Below are 24811 nucleotides of genomic sequence, written 5' to 3'. Positions count from 1 at the left end.
AGAAGGTGGCCTGACCCAGAGCTAGAAGCAAAGTTGAAGACATGAGAATCACACAATGGAAAGTTACCCAAGGCTTAAGGATTAAAAATATATGAGTAAATATATTATTAAGCTAATAATTTCGCCTTAACACTGGTTTATTCCAAATTAAATAATTCCTATTTCTTTTAAACACCAAATTCCACTTTAAATTATTTCATGTCGTTCTGCACATGTGCAACTGGCCGGGATGATGCGCTGGAGATGACATAATCCAGGATGGCCGCCCAGACTCCAACAAAACTATTTATTTAATAAGAGCCTTAAAAGACATGGATAGACCTGTAATGAAAACAGTGAATGGACGAAAGCATAAACATGCAGACATTAACACGGACACACACACACTGACTTATTACACAAATGCGGACGTCGGCAAATGAAACAGGCTTCATCAGGACATGAAGCAACAGACACACACAGCTTATTATAAAGTTATTTTTTCACTCATCGTCCTGTATAGTGGAGGTTGAACAGCTGTTGCATTAACCACTGGCTTTGATTGACCAAAGTACGAACGTCTCTGCTGGTCTATCTCTCTTCTGCTCTGTGGATGAAAGTGTAACAGTGTGTGTTACCGTCTAGCTGCTGCTTCAAAACTACAATAAAAACAAAAGTGAAAATTGACATGACACGTCACATGCTACCCTGTCTAATCAGAACCCTTCCCAACCCACAGACCTAAAGCGGAATTGAATAAAGCAGAATAAACCAGTTTTCCATGTAAACCTCAATTCAGGAATTACTAACTCCATGTAAACAGAAACAGAACACTTTAATTCTGAATGATTTAATTCCGCGTTAAAAAACATCACGTAATGGTGGTCATTGTAAATGGAAAGCTTTGAGTTTAGGTCTTTAGTTCTGAAAAAAGGGAAAGTGGCCAAACACTTCTGGTTTACCCTGAGAGGAACCAAAATCTCAACAAAACAAAGACCGACCAGCCAGTCTGGCTCATGGTCATTGACCAATCTGAGTTCCCTCCATTGTCCATCCATCTTCTCCCGCTTAGCCGTTTCCGGGTCGCGGGGGCAGCATCCTCAGTAGGGAGGCCCAGACTTCCCTCTCCCCAGCCACTTCCTCCAGCTCTTCCGGGAGGACCCCGAGACGTTCCCAGGCCAGCCGAGAGACATAGTCTCTCCAGCGTGTCCTGGGTCTTCCCCGGGGCCTCCTTCCGGAGGGGCGTGCCCTGAACGCCTCACTAGGGAGGCGTTCAGGGGGCATCCTAATTAGGTTCCCGAGCCACCTCATCTGGCTCTTCTCGATGCGGAGGAGCAGCAACTCTACTTTGAGCCCCTCCCGAATGACTGAGCTTCTCACCCTATCTCTGAGGGAGAGCCCAGCCACCCTACGGAGGAAACTCATTTCGGCCGCTTGTACCCGTGATCTTGTTCTTTCGGTCATGACCCAAAGTTCATGACCATAGGTGAGGGTTGGAACGTAGACCGACCTGTAAATAGAGAGCTTCGCTTTTTGGCTCAGCTCCCTCTTTACAATGACGGACTGGTGCAGACTCCGTATCACTGCAGACGCCGCACCAATCCACCTGTCGATCTCTCGCTCCATCCTTCCCTCACTCGTGAACAAGACCCCGAGGTACTTGAACTCCTCCACCTGGGGCAGAACCTCATCTCCAACCCGGAGAAGGCACTCCACCTTTTTCCGGTCGAGAACCATGAACTTGGATTTGGAGGTGCTGATTCTCATTCCGGCCGCTTCACACTCGGCTGCGAACCGATCCAGTGAGAGTTGAAGGTCACGGTATGTTGGAGCCAACAGGACCACATCATCTGCAAAAAGCAGTGATGCAATACTGAGGCCCCCAAACCGGACCCCCTCAACGCCCTGACTGCGCCTAGAAATTCTGTCCATAAAAGTTATGAACAGAATCGGTGACAAAGGGCAGCCCTGGCGGAGTCCAACCCTCACCGGAAACGATTTCGACTTACTTCCGGCAATGCGGACCAGACTCTGACTCCGGTCATACAGGGAACGAACAGCTCCTATCAGGAGGTTCGATACCCCATACTCCCGGAGGACCCCCCACAGGAATCCCCGAGGGACACGGTCAAATGCCTTTTCCAGGTCCACAAAACACATGTGGACTGGTTGGGCAAATTCCCATGACCCCTCAAGGACCCTGCTGAGGGTGTAGAGCTGGTCCACAGTTCCACGGCCAGGACAAAAACCACATTGCTCCTCCTGAATCCGAGGTTCAACTATCCGGCGGATCCTCCTCTCCAGTACCCCTGAATAGACCTTACCGGGGAGACTGAGAAGTGTGATCCCTCTATAATTGGAACACACCCTCCGGTCCCCCTTCTTAAAAAGGGGGACCACCACCCCGGTCTGCCAATCCAGAGGCACTGCCCCCGATGTCCACGCGATGTTGCAGAGTCGTGTCAGCCATGACAGCCCCACAACATCCAGGGCCTTGAGGAACTCCGGGCGGATCTCATCCACCCCCGGAGCCCTGCCACCGAGGAGCTTTTTAACCACCTCGGCAACCTCAGCCCCAGAGATAGGAGAGCCCACTCTCGGGTCCACACCATACATAGTGTTGACGGTGCACTGCTTCCCCCTCCTGAGACGCCGGATAGTGGTCCAGAATCTCTTCGAAGCCGTCCGGAAGTCGTTCTCCATGGCCTCACCAAACTCCTCCCATGTCCGGGCTTTTGCCTCGGCGACCGCCGTGGCTGCACTTCGCTTGGCCCGTCGGTACCTGTCTGCTGCCTCCGGAGTCCCACAGGCCAAAAAGGCCCGGTAGGACTCCTTCTTCAGCTTGACGGCATCCCTCACCCCCGGTGTCCACCAACGGGTTCGGGTATTGCCGCCACGACAGGCACCGACTACCTTGCGACCACAGCACCGATCAGCCGCCTCAGCAACAGAGGCACGGAACATGGCCCACTCGGACTCAATGTCCCCCGCCTCCTCCGAGACATGGTTGAAATTTTCCCGGAGGTGGGAGTTGAAGCTCCTTCTGACGGGAGACTCTGCCAGGCGTTCCCAGCAGACCCTCACTATACGTTTGGGTCTACCAGGTCTAACCGGCATCCTCCCCCGCCATCGGAGCCAATTCACCACCAGGTGTTGATCAGTTGACAGCTCCGCCCCTCTCTTTACCCGAGTGTCCAAGACATGTGGCCGCAAGTCCGATGACACGACTACGAAGTCGATCATCGAACTGCGGCCTAGGGTGTCCTGGTGCCAAGTGCACATATGGACACCCTTATGCTTGAACATGGTGTTTGTTATGGACAATCTGTGACGAGCACAGAAGTCCAACAAAAAAACACCGCTCGGGTTCCGATCAGGGGGGCCGTTCCTCCCAATCACGCCCCTCCAGGTCTCACTGTCGCTGCCAACGTGAGCGTTGAAGTCCCCCAGCAGAACGAGGGAATCCCCAGAAGGAGCACTCTCCAGTACTCCCTCTAAGGAATCCAAGAAGGGTGGATACTCCGATCTGCTGTTTGGCCCATAGGCACAAACAACAGTCAAGATCCGTCCCCCCACCCGAAGGCGGAGGGAGGCTACCCTCTAGTCTACCGGGGTAAACTCCAACGTACAGGCACTAAGTCGGGGGGCAAGAAGTATAGCCACCCCGGCCCGGCGCCTCTCACCATTGGCGACTCCAGAGTCCAACCCCTGTCGAGAAGGCTGGTTCCAGAGCCCTTGTTATGTGTCGAGGTGAGACCGACTATATCTAGTCCGAACTTCTCCACCTCGCACACAAGCTCAGGCTCCTTTCCTGCCAGAGAGGTGACATTCCACGTCCCTAACGCTAGCTTCTGTAGCCGGGGATCAGATCGCCAAGGCCCCCGCCCTGGACGACTGCCCGATCCACACTGCACCGGCCTCATATGATCCCTCCTGCGGGTGGTGGGCCTACGGGAGGGCGGGCCCACGTCGTCCTTTCGGGCTCTGCCCGGCCGGGGCCCGTGGGCAAAGCCCCGGCCACCAGGCGCTCGCACTCGAGCCCCAACCCCGGGCCTGGCTCCAAGGTGGGGCCCCGGTAGCGCCAATCCGGGCGACGTGAACTGCCTTTGTCTTTTAATATACATATATAGCTATTAAACCGCTCTTAGTCGGACTTAGTCGAAATTCATGATGACAGTGAAGAACAACAGTGTTAGTGCAGCGCACAGCAGGAGGCGGAGCTTTTATACTCACTCAGATCTGATCCACTTCATAACTTGGTCCTGACCAGGTTATGTGTTGCTAAGTTTAAAATAATAAATAATTAAAATCCATAATTCAGACCAAATACAACCCTGTTGTTGCACAAAAGCAGGAATAAAAGAACTCAGACAGGAAGCTGCTGATACTGTTAATGTGTAAAAGCCTGAGATTATTTATTATATTAATCCAATAGATGGGATATAGAGAGAGATAATATTTAGACAGTGATGCCATGTGGATCTGATCTGTCACATTAGATCCACACAGTGACGCGTTCACACATCACCTTTTATTGTTCAACTAGCTTTCTAAGAGAAGTGATTGGTCAGGAGGCGGGACTTTATCACTACTAAAAACCTACTCCCGACCAGGCTAGCCGTCCAGCATAAGTTGCCATGGTGATTTATCTCCGTAAGACGTTAGCGAGCGTTGTAGTCCAGCGCACAGTGATTAAATCCTGGAAGTTAGCGCGATAAGAGCTAATCTTGCTTCGAAACATAGGCCCTAGATGTCTGATTCACCATGAACACATGGCAAGATGGTTGGCCTGGCCACAAAGCGACATGGTATCACCTCTGATATCATGTTTCTTATCCAGTCGCTGGAACCAAGTTGTGAGATCTTTGGCAGATGCTCTCTACAAATTCATTCAACACAACCAAGCTCTGAATGAAGACATTGGCTTTCATCAGCTGAACGTCAGCCTAGCTCTTCAGGAGGGATTCCTGACCAACGCTCGTAACTGGCAGCTCCAAGTCCATCTTGGAAAGCAGCTCAAATTTCCAATCAACGCCACAATCACTTCACTTTCCTTAGATATCATCATAACATCAGAGTAGACCAAGGTGGTGGTTCTTTTGAAATGACTAGAGATCTAATTATGCAGGGCTAGTCAAAGAAGGCCTAAACAATGTCTAACTACTGAAGTTAGGTGTAGAGATTTTGCCAGCGTTGGTGGTGTAATGGTTAAGGAAGTTGGCTTGTTATCAGAGCGTCACCGGTTTGAATCAACCTAGTTCTGGGTATTTGGATAAAAGAGTGCGGCACAGAAGAACCACCGCCAACATTCCTGGAGGCTTTGGATCCATAGGGAGAATCTATGGAGCAACAAGCAGGGGATGGATCAGTGCAGATACAGTAAGTCGCCCGGACAAACGTGTCTGATGATTAAAGACCATAAATCACTGATGATGCGTTCAAGAGTTTTTTAGTTTGGCTCATTTGCTTTTTAGCATTGAGTGAGTGTACACGCTGATGTCTCCAACGTCTTATCAACGATTCTTTAACGCCAAGCTCCCTTTCAGCGGCTCTGTTTGCTTTTCCACACCCAGGTCGATCACCTTCAACTTAAAAGCTGCATCGTACACTTTTCTTTGTGTGTGTGACTCGCTGATCGCAATGATTCACTGTGAGTGTTTGATTTGATGTGAACACTTTTATTGGTTTCATTGGTTAAATGTGACGAGGCTCAATTTTTCAAGTGTGAGAACCGGGAAAAAATCCATGAAATGCTCATTGTTTCTGCCTCAGGGTTCAAAGGAAGAGAAAAAGTAGTGGCTTATTGTACGGATATTACATTTATTTTATTATTATTTATTTCATTCATTCAAAAACTTATATTATGGTATGCACAATGTGTCTCCTTGAAATGTATTGAATTTAAGTGTATTTGTGTGTGTGTGTGTGTGTCACTGTTTTTTTTTTTTACATTATGTCACCTTCTCTGCAGAGTGCCACAGCTCATCCAGGCAGTAACTGTGTCCTCTTCACATATAATCAGTTCAGCTCAAACACAACGTTTGGAAATCGGAGGCTGTGCTTGTGTTTTGGCAGAAGAACTTTATTTACTCTGATTACACTTTAACTTGTGTGTAGATCCAAGGTGGCACAGCGGAAACACACAACACCAAGAGATAAGAGCGGAAAAGAGTCTGTTATTTTAGTTTGGAGTGACACACTGGATTACACTAATGTACAGACTACACACACACACACACACACACTTCCTGCACCTCCACCGTCTGTCTGCACCACATTAACACAATAATAGAGTTTTCTCTCTAATCTACAAATTCACAGCTTTATTGTTGGACAACTTTAACTATGACAGAGATTTGAAATCATTTTGTAAACACTAAGTAGAGTTGGAATTAATGAAATATTAAATGTAGAGTGATGTCATAATTAACACTCATGGATTCTTAAGTAGAAAAACCTCCTGTAGGTTATATCAGGGGTTTTTAAATGGGGTACCTGTACAAAAATGAATGAATCTGTGAAGACCAATATTTGCAGCACTTTTAGAGTCGTCCAACATAAAACTCATAAAATTCAGAAATAATGTTTTCCATTAATCAATATGTGGGCAAAAATTTTCATTAGGGGCACATTTGGGAAAAAATATGTGACCCACTGAAATATCATGTGTGTTTTTCTAAAGTGTCCTTGAAAGTGAAAAGATGACTTTCTATGTGTGTGTGTGTGTGTGTGTGTGTGTGCGTGTGTGTGTGTGTGTGTGTGTGTGTGTGTGTGTGTGTGTGTGTGTGCTGGCCTTCTTTTTAGGGTTTTTCCCATTGTATGCTCGATGCCAATGCCAGAAAATTACAGATTTTAAGTGGATAAGAGCAATTTTAAATGTGTTTGAATGCATGTTTTGTTTTGTGAGTGTAAAAAATTGTCTATGATTCACTTTGTACATTAGGTCACACATATTAGAAACTCTCCTACTTCAGAAGTTATTTTTTCTTTCTTTTTTTAATTGAATGTAATTTGAGAAATTCAAGTCAAAGTTATTCATTTGTGTGTTTGTAGGTACTGAGATATGTGGAGCTAAACGTTATAGTGTTATTTACATAATCATTCATGTTTTTAGTGTAATTTACCACTAAAATGTACAAAAATAAAAACAATGGAAGTCGAGACTCTGGTGGGCTGGACTTGACGCCCCTGGGCCTGGGGTTTGACACACGTGCTGTAAAGCAGAGGTTCTCAAACTTGGGGTCAGAACCAGATTAGGGGTCGCAAGTCACTGGGAGGGTCTCCAGATGCCTTCACGTAACTAACAATATCTTTTTACAATTTGGGCCCATTTTTTGTTCTGCAACTCCACCAAACTCACCATATTTTAACATATTCTCATCACTTTTTCTTGCCATATTTTTGCTCCTTTTAATGTATTTTTGCTACATCACATCTCAATGACTTTTCTTCACATTTTTCCACTTTCCAGACATATTCAGCACTTATAAACACTTTCTACCACTTTTCCACCTAATGTCACAGATATTGACACATTATTTTACCTCTTTTCACCATATTTCATGATTATTTTTGCCAATTTAACCACATTCATGGTTTGTCATGCCCATTATTTGCCAGTTTAAACTAATTATACTTACTTTGTAAATTATCCTTCCCTATTTCTGCCACTTTTAAGCTAATATTGAGACTTTGAACCCTTTTTACCACTTTATCTGACCGTTTTTGCTCACTCTAATTTGCAACTTCTAACTGATTTTCCACCATTTTTTGTCACTTTGAAGCCATTTTATTTATGATTAAAACAATGATTTCCATCTTTAAGATGTTCCAATAATAATAATAATAAACGTTCCTGGATAACAGTGGATATTACTCAGATGAATAAATAAATGTGGTTATCACAGATTCATAGGATGAAGCAGGTACTGAAGATTAAGTAAATAATTAATCATTATGATTACTTGTGGTGGTGTTAAATGATGATAATGTGCGCTGTGCGTCTGTTGGATGCGTTGCAGGGGTGTGTTTTGATGGCTTTCTGGGAATTGTATTGGGGGGGACAGAGGGTTATCTGCAGCTGATAAGAGGGGTTTAAAAAGCTGCTCAGGATGAGTTTGTGCTTCACTGGCAGCTGCTGAATCCGACCAATCATGCTGCGTCGTGCGCTCTCTGCCTCTGTTATTCATCTGCTGTTCACTGTGGGATGCGTGTGCAAGCCTGTGTCCAACCTGGGTTGGGGGCAGGTGGTGAGGCTCAGGCACCTGTACGCGGCCAGGGCCGGACAGCACCTCACCATCGGGGAGGATGGACAGGTCCAGGGCTCGGCCCAGCAGATACCTCAGAGTAAGTCTGATGAACTACTGCTGCTTTAAGGCTGTTTCTCACTGTGTTTGATTCACAGGTTTGTTGGAAATCCATCCTGTGGGTCCAGGTCGTGTTGTTATGAGGGCCGTAGCAGCCGCTCGGTTCCTCTGCATGGAGAGCAACGGCAGATTGTTCTCATCGGTGAGCAATGCATGGACATCAGCTCCATCTTTACTATCCTACACATTCTGCTGAGATTTAACTCACTTTCATAAGAGGAAGCTGGAATATTCTGGAAAAAGTAAAGTGTCAGACTGTTTTTCCAGAATCTTCACTTGTTGGGTCCTCATAAGAAGTAGAGTTAAAGTTTCCTCTTCAGGTCGTAACTTTGAGCTCCATGTTCACTAATGTCAGTCATTCATTGAAACAGTGGCTTCAGTTCATCAACCTTTGTCCGCTGTGGTGCAGCCTGGATATTATTTGCAAAGAGAAAAATCTGAATGAAAAGCCGTGGTCGACTGCAACAGCAGCAGCAACAACCTTGACCTGTGATTGGTTAAAGTAAACAGCTGTTGGACAACTCAGGGATCAACACAGTTTGTGGTTGCCTTACTGTGACCTTTGAAGAAACCATTAAAGTGACATCCACAACATGTTTAATGCTGATGCTCAATGCAACAACTAGTGATGCACCGAAATTACGTCCAACAAAGATTTTTGGCTGAAAATGGGCCAAAGGTGCATTGTCGGTTTTGGGCCGAAACAGGATGTTGTGATGAAGCGAGAAAACAGCACGGTCAGCACGCTTGTCTGGAAATGGACCAACTTGTCCTTGGACTCACAGCAATGTTTTCATTTTAGTGGTTAGCACATTCAAAGCTAACAATTTGCTAAATCATTTATTTCGGTGTTTTGGTTTTTCGCAAAGAATTTTCATTTTGGTTCATCCCTAGCAATCACTATAATGTATTTACATTACAGTGGTGGGTCGTCAGGGCCAACAACATCTTCTCTGCTGGCATAAACATCAACAGAAAATACATTTATTTTGGATACATTTTCCCACAAATATGTAATAAATTACTCTTTGTAGTTCTCATCGCTGTTGCATAGTTTTCCTGTTGTTGCTCTGCTTCCGGCCTCAGGTGGAGATTTGGAGGTGTGGCCTTTATGTAATCCAATTTACTGTATATTCATCATGTGTTGCCAGGGTCTAAAATCTGCCCTCAGGCCTTCAGTGTGACACCTGTAGCTTAAATGAATAAAATGGTGTTAACCAATCAGCTTAAGGCCCTGTTCTCATGTTTACATGAGAACTTTCTAGTGAAAATGCAAAAGTTTTGTTATGTTTTGATGGTGCATTTACACGGCAACAGTGTTTTGGTGCTTGAAATATTGAACTTTTTAAAAACGGGCTGTTTTTGAAAACGCTACCCTCTCCGTGTCCATGGAAACATGGAAACGATACTTTCTGTGTTACTGGCACGTTCCTCAGATGTTAGCTTTAGCTTTAGCTTTAATCAGACCTACAAAGATAAACCTGACGCTGTCAGAATACGACCTGAAGCAGAATAAAGACGATCTCATCCTGAACCCATTGCTGCCAACACATGTAGGAGAGTTTCTTTAATGACTCAGCTTTATTTAACAGTCACTCGTTCTGCAATAAACTGTAAACATGACCAACAGCTTCATGCTAAGCTACAGACACTACATAGAGGTTTAATGCTGTAACACACACTGCTCAGAGAACTGCTTCTACACACAGTATGTGACACACACAGATACACAACGACTCAAAAACTAATCATTTATACATTTTATAACATTATTTATTCATGTACCAGAGGACGGCCTTCATTCACCTCTACAGCAAACATTTGTGAGTCATCTCACGTTTATTGAAACTCATCATCTTCACCCTGTACCGTAATAATAATAATAATAATAATAATAATAGATTTTATTTGTATAGCACTTTACATTAAAGAAATCTCAAAGTGCTACATAAAAAGCCTAAGACCTATAATGAACATAACTAGTAAAACAGTTTAAAACCAATAACAACGAGGCATAAAAAGGCTACGGAAAGGCCTTTGTAAAAAGGTGAGTCTTTAGGCTGCGTTTAAAAGAATCCACAGTCTGTGGAGCTCTCAGATGATCAGGGAGAACATTCCACAGTCTGGGAACAGTCGAGCAGAAGGCTTGGTCACCCATGCTGTACAGCTTGGTTCTGGGATCTTAAGGAGGAGAGCTTTGACGGAACGGAGGGTGTGCGAGGAGGTCTGGGGGATAAGAAGTTCCTTTAGGTAGGTTGGGGCATTTCCGTGCACACACTGGTGGGTGAGGAGGGAGATCTTACATTCAACGCTTTGTTCCAGAGGGAACCAGTGCAGTGATTTCAGGATGGGGTGATATGATCATATTTGTGCACCCCCATCAGGATCCTAGTCCAACCAGTCCATGTTAAAAAAATACAAATTAAGCCCTCTCAGTATGAGTGCAGCTCTGTGATTGGTCAGAATCTGGTGCAAACATGAAATATGTCTCCTCTGATCCAAGTGATGATGAAATAAATCAACACTTTGATGGAGAAATTCAGTTTAAATCCAAAGAGTGATGCACGCTAACACTTACTGGTGTTCATTGATAAACCACACCTCCATCTATTGGCCGAGCATGTTTACTACATCGTTTTTTATGCTTCCAGCGTTCCCATGTAAACAGAGTTTGTTTTGAAGTTGTTGCCGTGTGAATGCAGAACTTTATGAAAACAAAAATAGAAACAGAAGCAAAACGTTGTCATGTAAATGAGGTCTTAGAGTTAGCTATTGTAGCCTGACCTGCTGTAGCACCAGTGTAGCACCAGTGTAGCACCAGTGTAGCACCAGTGTAGCACCAGTGTAGCACTGGAGCCAGCTAGCGGGTGCAGTAAATTTTGATTGTCAGCCTGTGGAATCAGCTTTGACTTTTTCTGTATTGTGACGTCATAGGATGGACTCTACTTCTACTTCCTGTTTCTGATGCTCAATAACTTCACAATCAGAGCTGATATTGGGCTGTGCCTAGTATCAGTGGATAGGTCTGGTCCTTCTGAGTCTGAAAATGTTCCACTGGAGGCACATTAGGTAAAAAAACCTACTAAAAATGGATTTTCAAAATAAAAGGGAATGACCAGAGGATCTTGCGAGGTCTCCATCTCTGTGGCACTGGTCACTCACACTGATGACGTCTACCCAGTTAGATTAGCATCATCATGTAGCATTATGTAGATTAGCATCATCATTATTAGCATTAAGGTACGTTCACACCGAACGCAAATTCAGCGACTCAATTGTGCCATCTCGTTGAGCCGTGAACAACAGATCCGGAACTGTTAGCTCCAGTGAAACTCGTGTCTTTGTGCCTGTTTTACTTGACGATGTTCAATCGACTCATCATCGAGTTCGGTCTTTACACCAAATACTGTCAGAGATGCCTCCATAGGAATGGTTGGTGTGACGTTAGTTCCAGGTCATGTTGGTTACAGCTCAGTGAAAACCAACCACTGTCAGCAATGGTCAGAAGTCTTCAACAACTTGTTAGAGCAACTGTCTTTACCAGGGAGCAAATATTTGTTCCTGATTATTGTTTTGCAATGTTTTATTGGGCTTAATTATGTTATGTTTTACCTTCCGTTTGTTTATTAGTCAGTCTGTCAGTTAGCAAGATAACATGAAAAGTTACAAACGGGGCTCATTGTGCGGGCGGCATCGGGAAAAAGCCTGGAGGGCGGCAGGGCAACTTGCAGCATCCCCTTGGTGCCCTAGACGGCTATACATTCGCCACATGTATTCTTGACCCCAAGATGAGCAAAAAGTTAGAAGATGACCCACGCCATAACCAAACAGGAAGTCAGCCATCTTGAGTCAAAAATGGTGAAACGCATTTGCGCGAACTAGTCTGAAGGGCTTCATCCGATTTGCTTCAAACTCGGCCAGAACACTTAGTTTAGGTTAAGATTAAAAATCATTGAAATAATGTGCGTATCTTTAATGGTTTGGTTGTGGCGCTGCCGCAAATTTGCGATGCTAATTTCTGAAGCACACAGGAATTTCTAAAAATCATAACTCTGACACACAAAGTTCAGTCAGCCTCAAATTTCACACAGATGACATTTGCCCAAGCCTATTCATGTTCATGTTCAAGTTCAAACCAATTATTATTATTATTATTATTATTATTATTATTAGCTCCTTTGCTGATGTCTCTGTGAACCCTAAACCAGCTGCTGGGCTGATGAAAACTCTGCAATGTGATAAAAAGGTCCAAAAGGACTTTGTGCCCCGGGGGTGGGTCTCTGGGTTTGGCATCTCGGGGTGCGCCCTCCCACCGTCTGCCCGGGGACGGGCTGCGGTTCGGCGAGGTGCCGCGCAGCCTTGGGCAGGATGGGGCTGTTGGCTGGGGCCTGCTGTCCTCCGGGCTGTGCTGGCGTCGGGGGTGTCTCATGTCGGCGCGGGGGTGATTGGGGGTGGTCTCCGTGGGTGGGGGGGGCTCTGCTGGCGGCATGGGTTCGCCTACCTATCGGTCCGTGGCTGGGGGGATGCGCTGGGTGCTCGGCTGCTTGGGGCTTCCTCGGATGTGTGTATGGGGGGCGGTGGCTGCCTCTCGGCCTGGGATCTTGGGGGCGTCTGGGGGGTTGCCTGGGGCTCCCTGGCCTCCGCTCTTTCTGCTGGCCTGGCTGCATCTTCAGGCCCAGGGCAGTTCCTGGGATTGCAGTAGCGGTTTTTCTTTTTTTTTTTTTTTTTTTTTTGCACATACACTGGTCTACAATGCACTGGCACGCCTTGGGATGTGGGATAAAACTCATACTGGGCTTAACCTTAGACACGTTAATCCCAAATACCTGCTTTAGGTACTACCATTCACTCATTCCCCCTGTTCACAGCCACCACCATTATAGCTAAGCTTCACACTTGTCACCATACTGGCTGGATTACTCAACATAATAAGCACAATATATTCTACAACCTCACATCTCACCCTTACTGCAAAACAGTCTATTCTTCCCCACCTTTTCTATTTCCTGCCTTAAGTCTCTCTTCTCCCTGCTCCCTTTCCACTCCCCTTCCCCCTCCCCCTCCACTTAGGTGTAACACTGCTCTCCCTTTTTATATCCTCCCTATAATAAAAGATTTCTTACCCTTCCTTAGGGAGAGCTGGTGATGGTCACAATTAAGCAATAAAATAAATCAATGTATTTAAAAAAAAAAAAAAAAAAAAATGAAATGTTTCTGAGCATGTACTGACATGTGATTGGCTCCTCCTCCAGATCACCTACGTGGAGGACATGTGCACGTTCACAGAGCTCATCCTACCTGATGGATACAGCGTCTACGTGTCCACCAATCATGGGTCTCTGCTGAGTCTGGGGAACCAATGGCAGAGGTCGCAGGGTGTGGACAGGGGCGTTCCTTCTCTGGCCCAGTTCCTCCCTCGCATCAGCACCCTGGACCAGGCGCCGCCCCTGGCACAGACTCCTCCTCCTCCTCCTGAATCCCTCTCAGCACCCACTGAGGAGCCTGTGGACGTGATGGAGTCCTTTGGGAAACTCTCTCAGATGATCCACAGTCCCAGCTTTCATGAAAGATGAATCTGTGGAGCTGAGATGTTTGATGATCAGTGTGTGAGATCTAACCTCCTGCAGGACAGATGGCTGCTCCAGGATCAGAGACAGGAAGGAGATCAGAGTAGAGTCAAGCACTCCATCTCTCTGGTTTACTGAACATTCTCACTCCCTACTCCAACAATCCATGGTGGCTTTATTTTGGGAGAAAGAGACGAACCATCAACTGAAGGATGGAAACGTTAGAAACCATAAAATCTGTGATGATGTTCATTTATTATCACTTCAGAGAACTCTGGAAGGTTCTGTGAAGAGGAAAAGGACTGATAGAAGAGAAGGATGGAGGATAAAGGGCGACCTCTGGTGGTCAGGTGGCAGATTGACACCAAAAAGCCCAGCTGTGATTAATTATTGCTTCTTTTTTTTTTTTTTTAGAATCCCATTAAAATTAATTGTAGTATTTACAATCAGAGAGAAAATGTATCTATATTTATTTTTATTTTTGTTATTATTGTTATTCTACTGTTTTTGTTTGTTCCACCAATGGGTCATTTCATGTGATTTCAATGTCACCAATTGTTCCCTGATTATTTAATATTCACACTGTAAATGTTTGATCTGAGACATGAATAATATAGTGGGGGGGGGGGGCGTCCTTATTGTTCTTCCATGTTCATCTTCCAATATGTCTGTAACTCCATCACATATAAAGGTAAATATGGTATAGTAATAAGCTCCACCCACTCTCTCAGAATATAGAAATAGATCTGCTATACATCCTCTCTGGTGGACATGTCAGCTCCTCTAAATAGTCAGTGTGTGTTTGGGTCTGGAACATGTTTGGGTCTTCAGTCAACTACTTAGCATATGTCTCAGCTCCCTGTAATGTAATCAGCTTAGAGCTATGAACATAGACTGTTTACATCACTAATGATTAGTCACAGAGATGCATTGGTTCTAGACTCACACGCTCTGGAAAAATGAACAAAACCTATTTTCTTTGTTCCATAACTATATGAGGGGATGTCAGAAAAAAATCTGATCTGTTTTAATTTATAGTATAAATGTTACTGTTTATAAGGAAATAAAACAACTTTTCTTTATGTGACTTGTTCATTTTTATTTTGGACCCAAACATTGGGTTATTTCCCAAAGTGGGAGTTAGTGGAGGCAGACAAAGTAACAGGTGGTCAAAAATGGTCCAAAAGTGTCAAAAACGTGAAAAATAACTAAAATGGGTCAAAGCAGTTAAATAAAGAGGAACCAGGTAGTTTGTAATGGCAAAGGGTAACTTTAATGGGCAAAATTTGGCAAAAATGTAGGGAAAAAGGAAAGAGTGGTATTCATTGGGCAGAAGGTAGATTATTTGGACAAAAATTCAACCAAAGTGTCAAAAAGAAAGTAAAAAGGGATGTTTATTGTCAAAAGGAGCTAAAGTTTGAAAAAACGTATCCGAACTTTTAGAAAAGAGGCAAAAACGAGAGAAAGGAAATATAAAAAAGGGTTAAAACTTTTTTCCCTTTTAAGGTTTTCTGGGTGAATAATAATTAAAATGAAGACATAAAGAGCCACATGTTGAGAATCACTGAATGAATACCAGCTTCTATGTGGTGTCACTGATAATATAGTGGGATGGTCTGAATAGAAGATGCCAGGGATGATTTTTGGTCCCAGTCCATCCCTACTACACATTTGGTTTATGAAGAAAACACCAAAGTTTCAAGCAGTGTCATTTTATTGCAACAGTGTGTGTGTGTGTGTGTGTGAGCCCTCAGGACTGATCCATTGATCCATTGGTACGAGTCGACATAAAACACACTTTAAAATGTCATGGAAACACTGCCAACCACCGTACAGTGAGATAAAAAGGAAGAATAGTTTTAATACTGTATCTGTTTCTAATCAAGGATTAATCCTCAACAATATCAAACGTTCATTCCAACATTTCTCACCATGAGATACGTTTAAAAAGACCACACGTGTAGTGATGGATTCCATTAGAACTCATCTCACTGTGTGGAATAAACGATTCACAATGAATGGAATGGACGAGGAGTGTAGATTATACAGACAAACACTTACAATCACATACACTGACCAAAGAAAAGGTAGAAAAAAAGTGGGTTTTTTAAGAAAAGAGAGAAAAAGGAAAGAAATCTGATCTGAATCTTATGAAATATCTCAGTGTTTGGTCCAGGGTTAGGTTCAGTTAATAATTGTAATCACATATTTGATAATTCATTAGAATTGTGGCTTAATTATAATTTATTTGAGAAAATATATAAGTAAAAATTGTAATTAGGCTTCAGCAATTGAGAATATAATTGTAATTTCAACTAATAGATGTAATTCAATTGTAATTTGGAAAAAATGCTGTAATCTGTGTGTGTGTGTGTGTGTGTGTGTGTGTGTGTGTGTGTGACGGGGTGTCGTCAGGCACCTGTGACGTGCACGTTTCAGTTCAATAAACACATTTTAATGATTTTAAGACTCATTAGACATCATTCAGAATTAATAAGGAACTATTAAACACCACAGATTATAGAAGATGATGAATTTTGGTGAAATTTCCCGAGTTAGCATATTAGCCTGTTTGTTAGCATCTCACTCAGCACCGACTCACAGTTTCACCTAGAAATCATCTATTAAAGGCCTTTAATGATATTTATTATCTACCCTTTAATCCTCTAATAACGACATGTGCAGCTATGAACAATCACTTTTATATCATCTTTGTTTTACACTAAAATATGTGATTACACTATTTGAAAAATAGTCACAATTATTTACCTTTCTCAATAAAAGTTCATTTTTTTTTTTTGGAATGGGGGTGGGGCTAAGGTTTGGGAACCAGTGGTTTAACACCCAAGTAGAAAAACATGAACTCGTTGAACACAAAAAGATAAAATGTTTCTCTTCCTCGTAGCTCTGCGCTGATGCTAATGAGCTAACCCTCAGTAGCATTGATTGGCTAATGTAAATGAGCTGAGGTAAGGCACCCAGTGGTAACTGATCAATAAAAATAATTATATAACATAGACATTTTTGTTCATGAAGACCTGAGGAGAGATTCAGTTCTTCAACGTTTCCCTTTTCTACTGGTAAATAAAGTCTATGTCACTAGAACTAAACGACATCTGCTGAGTCAGCGTGTCTTTCTGTAGTAAACAAAGGATGCTATCAGCACTAGCGAGGCGGCTACGGCCACGGTCCTCCATCTCGAGAATGTGCTGATGACGCCCTCCTGTGGAGAGAGGAAGGTAGAGTTAGCCTGTGTGTTAGCATCTAAGGCTCCTGAGCCACATGAGGCTCCTTACCCAGCCTCCCTGCTGCACCAGCCACATGTAGAGACGCTCCCGAACCACACGGAGAACCCAATTTATCACCATTTTTATATTATCCAGACAGTTGGTGGTCAGAGCCTGGAAAAGAACAAGGTTAGCCTTTAGCATTAGCATATGGTCATATATCACCATCACTACACTTACCTTGTAGATGAGTTTGTAGGCCAGATGGAACAGAGCCACCACTCGACCCCAGTTGATGCCGTCAGCAAAGATACTTCTGGCCACGCCCATAAAAATCTCCTCAGCACACGGACCCTGAACCTGGTTAATGAGTCTGAGAACAGGAGAGTCATTAGCATTTTTTTTATTCTCTTGTCAGCACATGATGTCAAAGGTCAACAATCTTTCATAATCTTTTACAGACACACCCCTGCCTGGTGTGTTGAGGGAGTGCTGCCATCGTGCCGCAGCGGCCCCTCCACCCCCATCCCCACCCCCATCCCCCCCAAAGTTTGAATATGGGTGTGATGCACCAAGTGAATGAGCCAGACCAGCTGGGAGTGAAGTGTCCATGTAGGAGGCCTGTCTGTGTGAGCCCGACCCGTCCACATGGTGGACTACAGGAGAGGGTCGATGGCGCAGATGGGCACGGGGCACCGCGAGCCCCAGTGATGTGCCGAGTCGCACAGCCAGAGACCCACACAAGAAGCAGGAATTTGGTGAGAAAGGTGATATTTAATCCTCTCCTAACATACAACCTTTATCACTGAGGGAGGGGTTACACACACCTGCTGAAAAACTACACTTCCTCTTTACGCCTCTACCTCCCACAATGCACCAGTTATTTAAAGCTGACCATAATAGCGGCTCTCCATAGTTTATGTCCTAAGATACAACATGGTTTTAAAAAGTGCTTTTAATGTGTGCACATATTGTGTTTAATGGCAATACATTAAACACATTTTTTGCTACATATATTTTCACTACAGGTACGCTTTGGGTAGCTGCAGCATCACACACTCAGGATGTTTTGTTTATTCTAATATTGTTTCTTTTAATATTAGTGCAGCAGATTAATTACATATTTCAAGAAAATCCTTCACTTTGGTATAAAAGCATAACATTTGGCACAGATAATCTCTAAGGGCCACTATTTTCATGCTTTTAAACCAAAGTGAATCATTTTTGTACTAATCTGCTGCACTATATTGCATTTGTTTGAAATAAAACAGTTTATCAATAGCAGTGGGAGGAGCCACCTGTAGTTACACATAAAGACTAAATATAAAACTACTGCTACTTATCAAACCCACTGAGTTTAACAATAAAGTGACATCCTGTGAAGCGTGTCAACTAAGAATGTGGAAATTAATCGATACAAATCGGTATCTAGATACAAATGTGTGCGATGCGAGTGTATCAATTCATTCAGTGTGCATCGGTACAATTACAGGTGAAATGGAGATACATCGGTCACTGCGTGCCTGCATCAGTCAAATCTATGGTTGCATCCATTCATTTTCTGACCCCTGTTGTCATGGTTGCGGGGCAGTTTTTTCATGTATTTCATTCTATTCTGAACTACGCACCTCCATACCCGTGTATCGAGGTGTGTAAGGAATCGTACTCAGTGACGCTTAGTGTGAACAGACTGAAGTGTGTGTACGTCTCACCTCTGGAGCTCAGCGTTCCTGTTGATGTCAGCTGCAATCTTCAGAAGCTGCTCAACCACTTCCTTGATTTTTGGGTCCTGTTGTTCTCCTGGATCCCCCCCCAGGTCCTCAGAGGAGACGTGGCGGGCGGGGTCCTGAGTGTTAATACGCTCAATCACATACCTGCCACGGGTTAGAGTCGAGATCAACAAACACATACAGATTTAGAGTTTAACTAGGGCAGGGCCATATATCGACATTCACGATATATCACCTTTTGTATTTTGGCGATACAGAAAATTACAATATCACCTAAATCAATATATACTTGTTATAAACTTGTTTCTTTCATAACTTCTCAGAACAGCATGTAAAGCTCAGTCAGATGGATTTCTGAGTGCGTTCTAACCCAGACTTTTACCTAAACAAGCCACACTACAGAACTCACTCACACGTGCTGTCCTTTATAGGAAAAAAGCCAAAAGTGTCACATTTGTTAATAAATGTGCCTGTGTGGCATTTTAAAATCAGCAAATTTAACCTTGAATTGTCTATGGTCAGACTTTATTTGAATTACAATTATCGAGATTTATATTGTATATCGACATATGAGCTTTGGTCCATATCGCCCAGCCCTAGTTTTAGTTGGGTGAACTTAAAGATTTATGAATTAAATATATAGAAAATGTAATCAATACAAAGTTAATATTTGAGCAGGGGTGTCAAACTTAAGGCCTGCAGGCCAAACCCGCCCCCCAAAGATTCCAACTCAGCCCACAGGAGGATTTTTCCAAAGTGAGAATTTATTCCTGCAATAAATCAGACTCATTTTATCTCAGGGGAAACATTCCAGTTTGATTTTAATGGACCAAACCAGATTAATCTCAGCATTTTTATTAATAATGGGAATTTACCACAATTGTTCCTATGTTGACAGAAATCGATGAAAATTAATACTTACAGATGAAAAATAATCTGTAAAACCAATCTGTTGTGCACAAACACACAAACATCACTTTTCATCAAATTTAGAAGCTATGTTGGATCAAAAATGAACTGCAGGTCATAGTTGTGACACGTGTACATTAGTTATTTGGTAAATAACTCAGTTTAATATATCTATAACAGCATTCATTACACCTTAAATGTACATGTGGAAGTGTTAAGAAAAGGGCTCAATAATCAATGTTATTCTTCAGTTATTGTCTTATTAAATGTGTTTAGTTTAGTTCTTCCTCAGGTGAGATTATTAGTTCTCGTCATATGTCCTATAATCTGATTCATGTAAACTTCACCATAAACATGAAACTATCATTTTTCTAACTCATCTAAATGAGTTAAAATGCATTTGTAGAATTGAAATAACAAGCAAACAGTGCAGTGAAGGTATGTGAATGAAACGTACCCTCTGAGAACGACGGCTCCTTGTTCCATGATGGGATCATCAACAACATCTGAAATCACCAGGATTGATCATAAATAATCAGAAAAAACTAATCAAGTCAATACAAACACTGGATAGGATTTGATTTTCCTCCTATTTTAATTAACAACAACAATAGCATTCCTAACAAAAAAGTAAAATAATAATCAGAATATGTTCCCTCTGTACCTGTTTGGGATTCATGTATTCATTTTATCATCACACGAGGGTATTAATAATATTTATAATTTCTGTTTTCTCAGAAAAGTGCAATGAGCTGCTCACGTTTGTATAAAAGGAGAATTTAGTTCAAAATACTGATTTCTATGGCTGTAGTCAACCAAAGAAATGGTTGGTCGACCAAGACTATGGCACACGTAGCGATGAGTCGACAAAAAAACTAACGTACAATGAATGATCAGGTGCAGAGGAGGAGAAAGAAAAAGAGAGAGAAATATTTATTTTTGCTGTTATGTGGCACTGATTTGTTTTTTAAACACAGACCATTTATGATATGAACTTTATTAAACCTTTGACCAGAACCTGACAAAGCAAAAGTGAAACCTACAGGTCTGACAGACATTAGGTATTTATATCAGAGCCTGACCTGAAACACACAATTAAAACCTATTGTTTACTCATACAAATGACATATTTACATTTGTTTTAGTGGTAAACCTGCTTTTATTAATAAACAACTGATAATGTCAACATCAGATCAGTGCACGTGGCGCCCGCAGTGGATCAATTTATATAATCTACGTATCAAATATAAGGATAATCCATGTTCTTGTGCAAAAAAAGGATTGATTTAACAGTGGATGTTTGTGATTCAAGTCTGTCTTTATTTATTCCCTCTCTGATCTGATCTGAGGTTTTTTTTGGAAACACACACACGCACAAACGCGCACACGCACACACGTTGCTGGACATAGAATCATGTTTATGCATTAAATACACTATATTGATATTTAATCCTTATCACCTACATAAGTGCATTGCATTGTTTTTAAACAGTAAACTGATGCCACCGCTGGTCGACCACTTAGTGACTAAACGACCAATGTTGACACCCCTACAGATTTCCTGATTCCTGAATGAACATTAAAAATGTTTGAATATCAAATCACACATGGATCAGTGTCTGATCATAAACTCTTCACGAAATTAAATCAACTTCTCATAATGTTACAAGTTTTGAATTGTCATATGATGACCGTATAACTTTATTCTCATAAAATTATGTATTTATTTTTTTAAATCCCTTTCCTTTTGTAATATTACTTGTAATATTTATTCTTGTAATATAAATAATTTTTTCACGTAAAATTACAACCTTTCATTGTAATTTTATGTTTTTTCTTGTGACGCTAAGACTTTATTCTCGTAAATTTATGAACTTATTCTTGCAATATTACAAGTTTTCTCTCATAAAATTACAACTTTTTCATTGTAGTATTATGACTTTTTTATGTGACAGTAGGACTTTATTCCCATACATTTATGACATTATTCTTTTAAAATTAGTATTTATTCTTGTAATATTCCTCAAAAAATTATGATCTTATTCTTACAAAATTATGATCTTATTCTTCTAATACTACACTTTTCCCCACATTTTGCATTGTAGTATATTTTTTTATTTATTTATGTTTTTCTTTTTGTGACAGTAGAACTTCACCCTAATAAGATTCTGCCTTTATTCTCAATAATAATTACTTATTCTAATAACATTGCAAGTTTTTTTCTTGCAGTATTGTGACTTTTATTGACAGTGGGACTTTATTCTCATAAATGTATTACCTTATTCTTATTAAATTATGACCTTTTACTCATAATATTACAAGTTTTTTACCTCGTAAAATTCAAACTTTTGTCACTGTAATATTACGACTTTTTTGTGACAGTAGAACTTTACTGTAATAAAATTGTACCTTTATACTAATACAATAATGTCTTTATTCTCTTAAAATTATTACCTTATTACTAGTTTTTTCCACATAAAATCTCTTTCATTGGAGTATGAGGACTTTCTTGTGACAGTAGGACTTTATTCTCATAAAATTATGACCTAATTCTTGTAATATTACACGTTTTTTACGTAAAAAACTAACTTTTTCCATTGTATTATGACTTTTTTCTCGAGTAGGATTCTCATTAAATTACGAGTTTATTTCTCGTGACTTTAGACGTTATTGATGAAGTCATATTTAGTTTGTATCTCTCATAGTGAACTTAAAACACTGTCCTATAGTATTTAGATGAACATTAGTTATTAATTTCTCTCTATAAGGTGTAACTAAGAGAGTTCTCAGGTCAACCCTGGACGTGGATCAGAACCAGACCCGGTTCCACCTGTTGGGACCAAGTCTGAACTGTTGTTTGTGAGTCATTGAACGGAGGTAAAGGTTCATATATTTATATATTTATTCACTCACCTTGTCCACCAACGGCTCCTCTGGGCTCTTCCCGGTCCCGGGGCTCTTCCCGGTCCTGGTGACCGTCTGCCATGTCGGTGAGCTCCGTATGTTCTCAGCTAGCACTTTAATAACGCATTAGCATTAGCATCAGGAGTTTGATGAAACATTAGAGAGTTTAAAAAGTGTTTTAAAAAAAGTTTAAAAGTGTGTGAGCTCCGTGAACGCGTCGCTAAAAGAAGAAAAGAATAACTTCAGCCTTTCCTTTAGAACCCGGAAGTGACTCAAGCAATAATCTGCTTCTTCTTCTTCTTCTTCTTCTTCTGCTTCTTCTTTTAGTGTACATATATTAAAGAGCTGCATACCGCCACCTACTGTACCGGAGTATGTAGCTTGAGCTTATACAGTACGTCGCTATTTAACACTCTTTTTTTTTTAAAAAAATAATCAAATAAATAAATATTATTAATAATAATATATATATATATATATATATACATAGACACACATAGGGATGATGGCGCACGCTCTGTTTGAATCCTCTGTTTTCTGTGCTGTTGTGATTGTGTTTTTTGAAGCTACAGTAGATTTATACGTGTTGGTTTGGTTATTGGTGGTGAACGAAGGAATATGAAAACGTGAACTGAGATCGAACGTTAGCGCTCCGTGAAGGAAAAAAGGAAGCCTCGGAGTAGCAGCTTGCTAGGCCGCCGAGAAGAAACCCAGCCGTGGACGACTTTGAGGAAGTTAACAAGTCACGTGACTTTTTGTAGGAGGAAACAACCACAATGAAGGAACAGCAAAAACAACTCCTTGAGTTAATGAAGGAGGTTAAACAGCTGAGAATCCAAAATGTGGAGAAAGATGAGACAACCGTGGACCAGGAGAGGAGAGTGGAGGATCTGGAGCTCCAGAGCCAGTGTCTATGAACATTTGAAATGGTCCCTGATAATATGTGTTTTCACTTCATAACAATAATTGTAAATACTACTCAGAGGAGGAATATAATGAGACCTTGTCAATCATACACTTCAACAGTAGAAGTATATGTATGTAAACTTCAACCATATAAAAGAATATTTGCAGCAAATTAACCATCCTTATAGTATTGTAGAAATATCAGAAACATGATTTAAGGAAAATAAAGGCATTCAGTTTGAAATGTATGGTTAGAATGTGAACTATATAAAGGTGGTAATATATGTCTATAAATCACTTAAATATTAACAAGTGGAAAGTATGTCACTAACACTAAGTGATGTATCAATTGAAAGTTATTTTGAAAAAAAAAAATATATATATATATATATATAATCAGTTGCATACAGTATATAGACCACCAGGCTCAAGTATTGAAATAATCACCAAAATGGACAGAGAAACTGTTTTCAAACATAAATAAAACACTATTCATTTGTGGTGACTATTGTTGGATAACCGGTGCCCGCCCCGGTTGGCGGTGGAGCTTGTGCGCACTCTCTCGCGCCGTCACTCGACCTACCGCGGAGCCTTATTGTTTTGTCGGTTAACTTCTCTTTAATTATTATCGTCCAGTGAGTTCTGGAGCAGGTTACAGTGTGGTGGGACTTGTTATACAGTTTACTCTGTTTCACTAGTGGTTGCCCGTTCTAGTTCCCAGTAGGTCAAAAATACATCCAGTAACCACAGTATCTCACCTATGTGGCCTGTCCGTTGCTAAAGAGGCCTGGGGTAATGTTACCTGGGAGGATGCAGTCGATCTGGGTGGTGGGTTTCTTCTTATTAAAGAAAAGTGGACTACAAAAAGTTTTTAGTTGGATATATCTGAGTTGTCCTCAGACAGGAGATCCTTTTACTTTAGGTTACAATAAACAGCTTATACAGTTTCCCCTCAGTTAGGGATAATATGAAAAGTAAAAATCCTTCAATAGGTAAATAAGTAAAAGATGCATTAAGAATCCCTTAAGGGTTCTCCAATAGAGATAATATCTACATAAAGCATACAATTCTCCAGAGAGATATCATATAAGCGTAATATCAAAACTGAGCTTGTCTTTTCGTTGTTCTCGTCTCCTTGTCTGAAAGGCTAAAAGTAGGCTGGCTTATACAGTATATTCCACTCGTCATGCAAGCAGGAAACATCATGTGACCAAAATCAATAA

General features: G+C 41.8%; 2 protein-coding genes across 2 annotated transcripts; one reads left to right on the top strand and one right to left on the bottom strand.

Moving 5' to 3' along the window:
- Window positions 1-8132: 8132 nt before the first annotated feature.
- Window positions 8133-13918, top strand: fgf19 (fibroblast growth factor 19). The gene is made up of 3 exons (XM_028476156.1): window positions 8133-8325; window positions 8384-8487; window positions 13598-13918. Exons 1-3 carry the CDS (start codon window positions 8133-8135, stop codon window positions 13916-13918), a joined length of 618 nt encoding a protein of 205 aa, XP_028331957.1.
- Window positions 13919-15608: 1690 nt separating this feature from the next.
- On the bottom strand, window positions 15609-22980 carry LOC114481356 (apoptosis regulator BAX). The gene is made up of 6 exons (XM_028476130.1): window positions 22692-22980; window positions 20236-20284; window positions 18852-19013; window positions 17380-17512; window positions 17209-17313; window positions 15609-17135 (listed from the first exon to the last, which is right to left on the bottom strand). The coding sequence occupies exons 1-6, from the start codon at window positions 22762-22764 to the stop codon at window positions 17037-17039; spliced, it is 621 nt and encodes a 206-aa protein (XP_028331931.1). The 5' UTR covers window positions 22765-22980; the 3' UTR covers window positions 15609-17036.
- Between the last annotated feature and the right edge of the window lie 1831 nt (window positions 22981-24811).

Source organism: Gouania willdenowi, chromosome 3 (genome assembly GCF_900634775.1).
Source record: "Gouania willdenowi chromosome 3, fGouWil2.1, whole genome shotgun sequence".
Lineage (NCBI taxonomy): Eukaryota > Metazoa > Chordata > Actinopteri > Blenniiformes > Gobiesocidae > Gouania > Gouania willdenowi.
Note: the sequence above shows the minus strand (reverse complement) of the source record. Positions and strands in the feature narration are given on the sequence as shown.